Genomic DNA, 12302 nt, shown 5'->3' with positions numbered 1-12302 from the left:
ATGTTAAGTATTTAATTACAAATACATTTCATTTATTTTTGTTAAGGAAATTACAAAATGACAAAATGCTCAAAAGTGATTAAATACATGTAATTAAAATAGGTGAGAGCATGAACATCTTTTATTATAAATATTAATTTTTTCAGGTAGAAATGCATTTATCCAATAACGGTACACATAGTTGACTAACGTTAACCAAACACATTATGAACAACCTTACCTGTGTCACGTAGTCCTGATCCATCTTTACTGCCTTAGCTTAGCCACCGTATGCTAGTATCTTCACAGCATAGCTGCATAGACTGACGTTTGAGGTTCTGTCATATACTGACTCCCTTCTCAAAGGAGCAGTAAAGTTTTTCCAAGGGAAAATACTCCGGACGACACCACTCTTCAGGCGACGAACGACGCAGCCGCACCACAATCCGGAGCGAAGTTAGTAAGTGCCGGCAGCAGAGGGTGCTACCTGTGTTTACATTAAAACTATGCCCTTCATCTCTTCGCATCGCCTATATCCATTTGGGTTTCAGGTTTGGATCCACAGGAAAATAATGAAATGAAAGGTAAGGCTGTTTTTGGTAGGAAGACGAACAGCCTGGAACGCAACAGAGACTGCAACTCTTCGACTCTGCCATTCTTCATATCTGCTGCTACGCTAACAGGAAGTTGTTTTACACGTCATTGACGTATTTCCGGTCGAAAAATGCGGAAGTGTGAAAAAGGTCTATTATGGTTGTTTCTCCTCCTCATGGCCGGCCCTCCCTATACGCGAATTACGCAGCCGCGTAGGGCCCCGTCATCACCGCTGGGGCCCCGAAGTGGCGGGGAAAAAAAGGCCCAAATCTGGCAACCCATTTCATAGCACTTCCGTATCAACATGCGCTCTAAATGTTGTGCAAAAGAATGCACTTTAATGCCTGCACTTTAATGATCCCCCCTTCAACACACCTGAACCAATCTGGCAACCCAAATAATGACGTTACGCCACTCTTAGCAACGATTGGTCAACATCAGTGCATCCGAGCCTGGCACAGTGTGCATTTACGAGGGCATTTTGTCACACTGATCAAAGCGCCCACAAGAGAACATCATGCCAAAGAGACAATCAGGCGCTGAAAAAAGAAAGAAAGAAGAAAAAGGATGAAGAACTTCAACATCAATCACAAGGTAAGTTTGGGGGATGTTGGGGCCGTATTTTTACATTATCCTGCCTTTCTGTGCAGCTCCACGATTTACGTAAAATACTAATCAAGTTGAGGTAAAGTTTGCGCAAACAATTTCCAATGGAAAACTCGAAAATAATTCTGGTACGCAAGTTTCCAAGATGAGGTCGGACATGACCTTCCAAAACGGCGGAGAGTAGAGAAGAGTAAATAATGATAATGGTATGGTGGCTGATAAATGTTTTAACTCATGTTATCGTATTGTTTAATTGTTTTGCTAACACACATATTTAGTGCGATCTGCATTTTCTGGTTTATGTCAGTATAAAAACTGCTGTTTATCTGTTATAGCAAGACAGTTAGTCTGACCTTTTCAACAATGAGTGTGTCTTAAAATCTTGCATTGGCATGGAATATGGAGAATCAAAACTGCCAAATACAAACAGGAAATAAAGGTTCTCATTTATAAATAACAAACAAAATAAATGTACTAATTTTAAAATTATGAGCATACAAAATAATAGATAAAGAAGTGTATAAATGCTTATATTTCCACTTATACTCAAAGTATTGTTCAAATTTATTATTTATAAATGGGTACATTTATTTCTTATTTGCATTTTGCAGTTTTGGTTTTACATAATAATGATGTTTTGCACAGTTCCTTCTCAGCCGTCAGTTCCTTCTGCTCCCAAAAAGTATCAAAAAGTATTGGAGGAGGTGCAGCATCCACGTCCCAAGATGTTCCTGACATCACTGAAGATGTAATGTGTAAAGTAATAAAAAAAAAAAAAAAAACAGTGTCTGCATAACCCCTTTTTTCATAAACAGCAGCTGAAGAGTATGGAGTCCCAAATTGTTCATATTTAAATAAATAAATATGACCTTGTGCACATACACAATCAACCAATAAATCTCTCATAAATATATAAAAAGATCATGAAATTGTGAAAAACCTGCACACCGATTTTAAATGAGCCACTATATTAGTATTATTCTGCTATAGTTGTTTTATTAGCTTTATCAGTAATCATTGTATAATAATAATTCTTGTTTTTTTAGCTGCAGAAGAAACTCCTGTCACCACATCTTCTGTTGAAAGGGAAAACGTTGATGCTGCTGCTGGTAAGTTCAGATGGCCAATATGTAACCTACACTGACCAAAAATATAAACGCAACACTTTTGTTATTGCTCCCATTTTTTATGGTATGAACTCAAAGATGTGAAACATTTTCCACATACACAAAATAACCAGTTCTCTGAAATATTGTTCACAAATCTGTCTAAGTCTGTGATAGTGAGCACTTCTCCTTTGCCAAGACAATCCATCCCACCTCACAGGTGTGCCATATCAAGATGCTGATTAGACAGCATGATTATTTCACAGGTGTGCCTTAGACTGGCCACAAGAAAAAGTTGCTTTTTTTTTTTTGAGATTGTAAGTTGCTGTTTTTAATAAGTTGAAGTTTTGTGAATGTCATTTGTTGAGTGCCCAATGTTACATAATATATATACATATATAGCAACAATAATACATTCAGAAAATGTAATAATAGAGAGATCTCATTTATATTACAACAACAGTTGCACTTTGTTGGTTCTGCTCATCCGTTAGAGGGCCCACAAATTAAATTTCGCTTAGGGCCCCCGGAAGACCAGGGCCGGCCCTCCTCCTCCTAGTATGTTCATTGGCGAGATTGTAGATCTTAAAAACACCAAAGAAAATGTGGATTTTTGCTGCAACCTTGGAATCTCTGCAGGTTCACTCACAGAGTAGGCCTCCTGCTTCTTGGGGATGTAATGCGCGATGTTCTTGTCGCCCCAGTCAAATATCAGCTCATACTCCTCTTTTTCGTTCACCCAGAGGAGTTCATTCATGATTTCATCTAGGATCTGATGGAGGTCTCGCAGCTGCTCCATCCGGACACTTGACATTTTCTGGAAAAGTTGATAGTTCGAATAAAAATTAAAAGTGAAAACAAAAAAAAACTCGACATCAACGACAGGGCTTCTGTCACACCTTCAGACTTTCCCATTCTTGGTCCAGAGCATTTGCCTGTGCTTTTTCTCCCCTTTTTATCTGAAAGGAAGAGGAAAGTTGTGCTTTTAACTTGAGAAACCTTATCTTTTAAAGAGAAAATAAAAATGTTATAGAATATCAGCTGGACGGCACCAAAATCAAAACAAAATTTAAGCTTAATTTAAACCTTAACAGATCAAAAAACAGATTTTTTTGGGGGAGAATTTCAAGAGTCTTAATAATCTGTTCATATAAATGTATTTTGCTTTTTTCACACTTTTTGCTGTTAGTGTCCACTTTGAAATGGTCAAACAATGCTTGCAGCAGAAATCTGCTCCATTGTGCATGTCTGAAAGTGGTGTGCAGGTGAGCTTATTTGGGTACTTTGTTTTTTTTATTCGATGAACGATAATTAAATTAGGAGAGAAAACAGCAAAAAATGTGGATGCCTGCTGAACTAAAAAAAAAAAGTATCAAGCTATTTTAATAAAATGATTGTCTGGGTTAAGGTTTGACCACAGAAGCCAACAAACTGTCATTTAAATAACTTCAACAACTCCTGACCTCGCCTGCCCTTTTCACCCTTACTGACTGACCGGGAGAGGATTGAAGGATTTTGCATCAGTTGAATCTGATTGAATCTGACCTGCACAGCAGTCAGAACCTACCAGTTCTTCTCTGGCCCGTTGTACCTCAGGGCTAGTCTGGATGGAGCTGTGAAAAGCCTGCTGAGCGATGAGCTGCCGGTCGATGGCTGAAGTGTCTTCTCCGAACGGCGAGGTCACAATCAGACGCTGGAACACACAGCAACAGGGATTTCAAATCAACATGTTAGTACCTCCAAAAGCATCAGTCAGTGTGATCTGAGTGGTCTCATGGAGGACTGAGCAGCAGAAAGTAATGTAACTTCAGATTCTCAAACATGTCTGGACCAGTAGAAGTAGAAGTCTTTCATTTTGTGAACCCTATCTCAGGGTGGAGCTTTAATTAATTTGTATAACAATTTTTATACTAACACCTTAAATTTAACTTTTTCTTAATGAATATATGAACGTTTTCATTCCATTAAAAAAAATCAATAGGAATGGATAAAATGTCTTTTTAAGATACTATTTCCCCCAAAATATTTCAAAGTTTACACTGGATTCTTGTTTGCCAAACAAAAAAAAAGGCAGATCAGTTTGGTCTGTTCCAATGTGTTTATGAATCTTAGGGGCAAATTTACCTTCTGTAAAGAAGATCAGATCTCAAAGATTTGGGGCTTTTTTAAACCATCAATGTGCAATCATTTCACATTTGCAGATTCGCAAGGATATCAAAGCAAGAATGGATTATCGTCATAACCAAGCCCAGATTTAGACAGGTGCATTATGGGGTGCCGGTAGAATATGTTGAGATACGCTGAGAGTTTGGAGTTTTTAAATCCCTCCAAGCCTCTAAAATGCTTAGAAAACCATGCCATCATCATGTGTTCTCCATTGATCTTTATGATATGACTTAAAAGTTTGATATTGAATGCTCTACCTAACACTACCCTCTGTATTAACCTGGCTTGGGACGGGCACAAGAAAGACACTGCTTTGTGCCATATTTAGGCTGCATATGTTTTTTTTTTCTTTTTACGTCCATCTGTCTGTTTTGTCTTATTTTTACTTTTTCAAATGGTTATTTATTTTATTTTAGGGGTATTTTGTCTTTTTTTATATTTTGGTTTTTGGATTTATTTAAAGGATGGTCTTTTCTGCATTTTTCTTTTGTTTTATTTTTTTTATTGTATTTATTTACATTAATTTTATTTTTGGGGCTCTTTTTTATTTCCGTTTCTTTAGTTAAATGTAGATTTTTGTGGACCATCCCATTAGAAGGGCAGTCACGACAGTTATGGGGACGTTGCCCCCCCTTGCCCATACCTCTACCAGGCCTCAATCATGGCCCCTCGCTGTGTTTCTACGGTAGCTCAGGAGGGACATTGTAGAGGCATATTCTTTTTCTATACCTTTTTTTTTTAAGTTGGGTGACAGGGGTTGCTGGAGCCAATCCCAACATTAGATCTGTGAATGCAGATTGCAACCTTGGCAAATCTACCCCACAGACAACAAAACTGCTTTCACGCTTACCTTTTGCTGTGCAATCCAAGCTCTGGCATCCTCGACGCTCCTGAGGGCATCCTCCCCCCTGCTTCCAGAGCTCCCGCGAAGGCTCCTCCTGCGTGGTACGCTGCTTGTTAGGGCCATCTGAAGCCCCATCAGGTGATTCCGGAACATATCCACGCTGCAGGTTTGATGGGAAGAGAAGTAACGGTCGTAAGCCACTTGCAGGCGGAACAATAAAATGAACAGAACCTGGATCTTTCTTCACCTTCTGACCACACCCTCATTGTTGAGGCCCATCTGAGTCATTTCCATGGCGCAGTTCCTCAGCTTGTCAATTGCCTCTCGAGCCTTAACCATACAGAAGTCTGCCTCCCTCGGAGAATTACCCTAAATAGGCAGGAAGAACAAAACAAATTTAAAACCCAATGGAAGGAATGGCTTTAATAAGTTCAAGCTGGATGATGCTGGGTTCATGACCTCTAGAGATAAACACTATGTGATAACTGTTTGTCATCTAAATAGAGGTGGGGTGTGTGGTTTCAGCTACTGCAGCCAGAATTCACTTTGGCATCATAAAATAGACCGACAGTGAGATTATTTCTCAAGACGATCCACCTAGAAGCCAAACAAAGTGCTCTGTTCTTGTTTCTATTTACCTCTGCAGCTGAAGCCGCAAACGCATTTCTGTCATTCTTTCTCAGGGTGAAGCAGCATGTACTCCCCTTCTCCGTTAAAAACCACACTGACTCAACCCTGAAGTGTGGGAAAGAGGGAAACAAACACAACTCACGGACTGAATGTGGGCTTCTGCTTTCAGCAGGTATTCGTGGCACTGGTTCTGCAGAGCCAAAGCCCTCTGGCTGAGCGGGGAAGCACTGCAGAGGGCAGCAAAGTCAAGCTTTAAGCATTTTTGTCATCACGGTCAAACTGAACAAACACACTTGCATGATCTCGTTTAGGGTTAAAATGAGACATTTTTTTTCATATTTTAATCTACAGGGAAGCCCCACTAAATCCATGAAAAGATCAAAATCAATTACTTTTTTTTTAATTCACAAAACTTTTATTTTTGTAACCCTGTTTGTGATCTTTTATATTAAATCCCAAATTACAAGCACAGACAGACAGACAGACAGATAGATAATTTGCCACTGTCACACATACAATGAAATTAAAATAATGTAGAAGAACACTCCCCCTATTGTCTCTCCTGATGGCTCATTTATTGAAGTTGTTCGTGCTTTCAAACAAATTGATGACTGACTGTCTTTTAACCCTTCTGTTGGTTCTATTGTAAAATAGCTGCATCTCAAGTTAAGTTTCTATTTCACAAATAAGTTGTGTTTTAATTTCCGTACAAAGACGACACTTGTTGCTCCAACATTTCCTCCTGTGTAGGGGATATTTTCCACACAGATGCCCCAGTCCAGGCTGTCCACATGTTGGATTTGGCTTGTCATGCCTCTTTATGTTTTGTAACAAACTGTGGTCCATAAACTTATCACTGAGAACTCTAGTCTTCCGTTGGATTGGCCTGTTCTGGCAGCTCATCAGCTCACACGACTCATTGGGCTGTGAGTCTTCAGTATCAGGCTCCTACGGACTGGAATTCTATGCACAGGACAATTCAACAACCACATCTCCCAGCTTTGACTCAGTTTGATGTTATCCAGAAGGACCTGGAAATAAAATCACTTTTTTTGTCTTTACTGTTTTAATAGTAGAAAAATGTCTTGAGGTTGTGTAGTAATTTGCCTCTTGGCCAGGACTCTTAAAAAAGGGGATCTGTGGATCTCAAAGAAACGTTCCTGTTTAAATAATGGATTAATAAAGATAGCAATATTACTAATAAGTCAGTGTCTAAAAATCCTTCACAGAAAGGATTATGTAAGAGATTATATAATACCTGCCAAAAAAATAACATTTTTGTTTGGAATTAATTCAGTCTCAATAATCAGAAATGCACACAACCTGTTTCACAAAACACACACTCTGATTCACAACTGTAATTTTTCGAAAAGGTGCAATGTAAATTTGGAAATGCACACATTGTGTTTCACAAATGCACACCTTGTGTTTCACAAACACACACGTTGTGTTTTACACTAAAGGTTTCACACATGCACAATAAGTATTTCTTAAAAAACGTGCACTCTGTTTCACAAAACAATTCTTCAGAAATTCCCAATAAATTTTTCAGAAATGCACAACAGGTATGGCGTTTCATCTCTGCCATAAAGTGAAAGGGCGTAAAGAGAACTGAGCGGGCGTATTCAGGAACTGAGCGAGTGAACCTTAAGACCGCGCAAGTGCAATTCTAACCGAGCGACCCCGCATTTTTAAAACTGCACGCTCAAACTGCAAACTGCTGCTCAAACTCAATTTGAGCAGCAAATTTTGGCCATTCAGATCAACCAGAAAGGTTTCCACCCCCAAGTGACAAACACACCCCCTTTAACAATGAGCCCAAATGCTGTTTTAAAATGCGGAGTCGCTTGGTTAGAATCTCCCCACATTTGTGAGAGATTTCTCTGTGGTGAATATTGAGACTACCTTCACGCTGCAGGTCAACTAATGTCACCATTGGCTAATGAATCTGTCAGTCAAACTTTTTAGCGAAGCAGCCGCGCTTGCTTTCGGCCAATCGAATGGCACACTAAATGTGTGAAACATTCAGTGTGCATGTGTTAAACACAACGTGTGCAGTGCATTTCCAAATTTATATTGCAGGGTAAGGTAAAATTAAAGTTGTGATTCAGAGTGTGTGTTTGTGAAACTGGTTGTGTGCATTTCTGATTATTGAGACTGAATTCATTCCATATTTTTGAGACACACATGTGAAATAAACATAAAGCAGGAGTAATTTATAAGAGGAAGGGCTTACTCAGCAGAGCAGCTCTCCCTCTGTCATTCCAACATCAAGGTAGAAACATGAATCACCTTTAAAATCAAGATTTTGATTGAACTGTATTATACAAAAGGGGAATTCAGTTCAACACCATTAAAAAACTCCTGGACTGACAAACAACTGAAATAAACACAGGAAGGTTTCATGGGAGTGATGGATTCAAAGAGGAAAAAAGAGAAAGATATACACACAAAAACCTGTTTACACACATTTTTGGTCTTTTAAAAAGTTTACGTGTACAATTAAATAAATCCTATCAAAAGATGACTCGTTCAGTTTTTTCTATTCTTCTATACTTTTATTGTTTGCATTAAGTGAAGTCCTATCAAAACATGACTCATCAACTCTTGTATTTAGTGTAAAAAGTAAAATCCTATCAAAAGGTGACTCATCAACTTTTTCTATTTATTTTACCTAAAAAAATACAATACAATATAATATAATTCCAAAAGACAAACCATTACGTCGAGTTATTCAAGGGGGGAAAAGAAAAAACCCCAAAAGAACAATTTGAGGTGAAAATGCATTTAATCAAAATGCTCAATGTGAACCGTTTTTACAGCAAGGGGCTTTTTATATAACTTTCCTTTTCTTTCAATAATTACTTTAATTGCAGAGTCTGACAAAGGGCCATGTCTTTTTACTTAACTCCAGAAACTTCCCACATTCCTGGAACCTGTGTCACGTGTTTTCCCTCAAACTGCTTTATGAAGGGTACACTCTGAAACTGACATCTTTGGAACGAAACGTGGGGACACCGCAGAGTCAGGGAGGTCAGAAGTTCACAGAGCGCTGTAAAGCAAACATCTGCGGCGCAGAGAAAACGCTGATTTACCACCCAAATATACGAAAATAAAAGCCTGCTAAACCGTCAATCACTGTGCAGCTGCGCTGTATTAACGGGGATCTTTCCTGTTCAGGGCAAATAGAGCGAGAACTCTTCAAACTACGGAAGCCAAGAGCGACTGCATACGTTTGTAACCCTTGTGCTATCCTAGGCACTTTAACATTGGGAGTTGGGTCATCCAGACCCACTAGACAGTGCTCTGAACCTTTTTTCTTTAATGATTTGTGATCTTCACTGGTGTCCATGGATTACATGAAATCCTTTCCACCTTTATCCACCTTTGTCATGGTAGGGAGAACACGTCAATGTAAGGGTGGGGTCATAGGATAGCACAAGGTTTAGTTAATAAGCTGTTATCCCGGGATAGCGGAATAATAATGTCGTTGTCTAAATATAACAACATTATTTATAGAGATGAATATATTATTGAATCAAAACAACAACAACATTTATAGCCCTTTTTTTGTTTTCTTTTGTTGCTTTTTTCACAATTTATCTCCACCTAAATAATTTTTGCACTTATTTTGGTTTGTTTTTGTTTGTTTTTTAAAGTGGGGGGCGTTCCTACTCTTTATGATCCCCTTACCAGAACCAATAACATTCTTAAAGCATGAGCAATTGATTCTACCTAAATCAGTCGTCAGCCTCCTAACATACCTGTCATTTTCATGTACGCGCCTCAAAGGTTTCCTCAGGTGACAAAAACAGAATTGCAGTTCCTTGTTTTGGACAGAACTGCAAGTTTTTTACAGAAAATGCAAAACGAGTTTTGTTTTCGGTGTAACCAGTCCACTTTTATTTATTATTTTTGGAAAAGAAAATTATTATTTTTTTCGAAATGAAATCATGATACCTTGAAACAACAAGATACATTTTTGCATTTTACTCAAGAATCTCGGGATTACAAAATGTTTTCAAGCATGTTCGCTCTCGGCTTCCGTAGTTAATAAGTTAAAAACTGAACCAACGCGTTTGATCTTGTTTTGTCCTCCAGCTCTGAGTGTATTTGCATATGGATTTGGGAGAGGAGTTAGTCACCATTTATTTAACAAACTGACTTAAGAGATAAGAGCTAATGCACAAACAAACGTTTGAAGTGTTTCTGTGTTAGATGAATAATTTAAAGGAGTTCAGCTTTCAGACACGCGCAGTTGAAACATTTAAGTAATAATGCATGCCTTCCCACCTCATTTCGCCCATTGGCCTTTCTCCAGAGGAACTCACTCCAGTCGAGCCTCTGGTTCTGACGGTGTAGCTCCTCCTGACTCTGTGACTGTCCATCTGTCCATCCATGTGCGGCTCGTATCCGTTCCCGCTTCCTTGCCCCACGTCGCTCCGTGCGTAATGGTACCCCCCAGAGTTGGTCAGGTCGCCCTTGGAGTTTGCTCTGCGGCTCATGTTGAGCCCGTGCTGGGAGCCGTACATGCTCATGCTGTCCTGTTGCGGGGCAGCCTCACAGCCGCGGCTCGCGGGTCTCTCCTGCGCCTCACCTGTCCCGGGACCCCCGGCTGCACACTGCGCGCAGCGAGCAGGAGACTTGCGCTTTTTGGGTGGATGGAGACCACACCTCTCTGTTTCCACTGAACCCAAAAAAGTTTTCCTACTCCCTCCCTTCCAAAATCATCTTACTGCCACTCCCATCAACATGCAGCTGGAGGCGCAAACGTGCGTGCGAGGCTCACCTGCTTCTGAACTATCTGCGGGGACAAATGTCAAAGAGGGAACAGTAATGGGGAAAGTAGAATAATCTAGAGGGAAAAGGGCGTTTCCCAGGTCCCACAACCTCAGGGGTGTTAGGGAATTTAGGAGAAAATGGGATGACACTGAATTCCTGTGCAAACAAAACATTAAAGATTCGATTTTCAGAAACTTAATTATTTTAAGTTGTATCCAGTCATGCAGAATAGGGTCTCACATCAGAATTCAATTATTCCCCTTATTTTTATTATATTTTTATTATATTTATTTTTTAATTTGATTTTAGAGCATGCAACACTGATGTAGATTGTTTTCTTAATCCGCTATATCCCTCCCTTTCAGGGTCACGTGGTCACAGGAGCCTGTCCTGGCTACAGTTGGGCAAAGATGGGGTACCCTGGACAGGTTGCCAGCCTGTCGCAGGGCCACACAATAACTCCCACACATGCACACCAAGGGGCAATTTAGAGTCACTAATTAACATACGAAGCATGTTTTTGGACTGTGGGAGTAAGATGGAGAGAACCCACACACGAGGAGAACATGCAAACTCCACACAGAAAGGAACCAGCTGGGATTCAAACCAAGGACTTCTCACTGTAAGGTGAAAGCGCTAACCACTGCCCCACCATGCACCTCACAATCAGCTGAAATAAATATTCATTTCTTAAATTCAGCTTGCAGTTTAAATAAATTACACACTGAAGTGCTATGCATTAAAAAAATCAAATAGACCCCCAGAATACAGAAGATGCTGCACATCGAGGTGTTTTTAACCTTCTTTGTTTTATCCTGTTTTGTTACACTGTGTTAGATTTCTTTCTAAAGGACAAAAATAGTGAAGGGCAACAAACTACAAAAGTTCTACTTCATTTTCTGTTTTGCATTGTTGCAAATTAGTCACAAAAATATATATTTACACCTCTCTTCACTTGTAAGGCAGCATAGGCAAAAGATTTGGCAAATCTAACAATTTCTGTGACAGAATTAAGTACATTTTAAACAGTGTTAAAGGAAAATAGGACTGGATTAATATTGCAGAAACTTCTGGAAACTTTGGAGTAAAACACAATAAGTTTCTGAAGGCCCAACATAAAGTTACTGTTATGTCAAAATTTAAATGTAGACTCTAATCAGTGATCTAAACAATGCAAACAAAATAATCACATATGTGAACTTCCAGACACAGAGAAATTCTTCTGGGTAGCTTTGCCCAATTGGCAGGAAAATACTAAAGAATGTCTCTTTTTTGTGGTTCCTTTTTCCAGTTTGTCTCATTCTTTTTTTTTTTTTTTCTTTTACAACATTTTGTTGCAAATGACTGGGGCAATGTAAAATGTATCTCAAGCTTACAAAATTGTCTTTTTCTGGATGTTTTGTAGTTTCAATTTAGAGTGTAAGTAAATGAAGTTTTAATATGATTTTTTTTTTAGTTTGCAGCTCATAAAGACACAAAACTGCTATGGTTTTTTGCAAGAATAATTTGCAGGAACATGATGAATCGTGAAAGCTCTTTGATGAACATATAAAGTCACCCTTTGTGTAAAATATTTATAAAATTACAGCAGATAC

The 12302-nt window shown here is 39.0% G+C and overlaps 1 protein-coding gene across 2 annotated transcripts in view; it reads right to left on the bottom strand.

Annotated features, from left to right (window-relative positions):
• dspb (desmoplakin b) overlaps positions 1-10733 on the bottom strand; it is a 47428-nt gene extending 36695 nt beyond the window's left edge. For both annotated transcript variants that reach the window (XM_078946145.1, XM_020702546.3), the window contains exons 1-7: positions 10219-10733; positions 6068-6152; positions 5543-5664; positions 5302-5455; positions 3853-3978; positions 3185-3244; positions 2935-3102 (exon numbers count right to left, since the gene is read on the bottom strand). In XM_078946145.1, coding sequence (XP_078802271.1) covers positions 2935-3102; positions 3185-3244; positions 3853-3978; positions 5302-5455; positions 5543-5664; positions 6068-6152; positions 10219-10463 — 960 coding nt within the window. In that variant the 5' untranslated portion in view covers positions 10464-10733. The remainder of the gene's footprint in view (positions 1-2934; positions 3103-3184; positions 3245-3852; positions 3979-5301; positions 5456-5542; positions 5665-6067; positions 6153-10218) is intronic.
• Between the last annotated feature and the right edge of the window lie 1569 nt (positions 10734-12302).

Source organism: Oryzias latipes, chromosome 4, assembly GCF_053564925.1.
Source record: "Oryzias latipes strain Hd-rR chromosome 4, Olatipes_Hd-rR_3.1".
Taxonomy (NCBI): domain Eukaryota; kingdom Metazoa; phylum Chordata; class Actinopteri; order Beloniformes; family Adrianichthyidae; genus Oryzias; species Oryzias latipes.
Note: the sequence above shows the minus strand (reverse complement) of the source record. Positions and strands in the feature narration are given on the sequence as shown.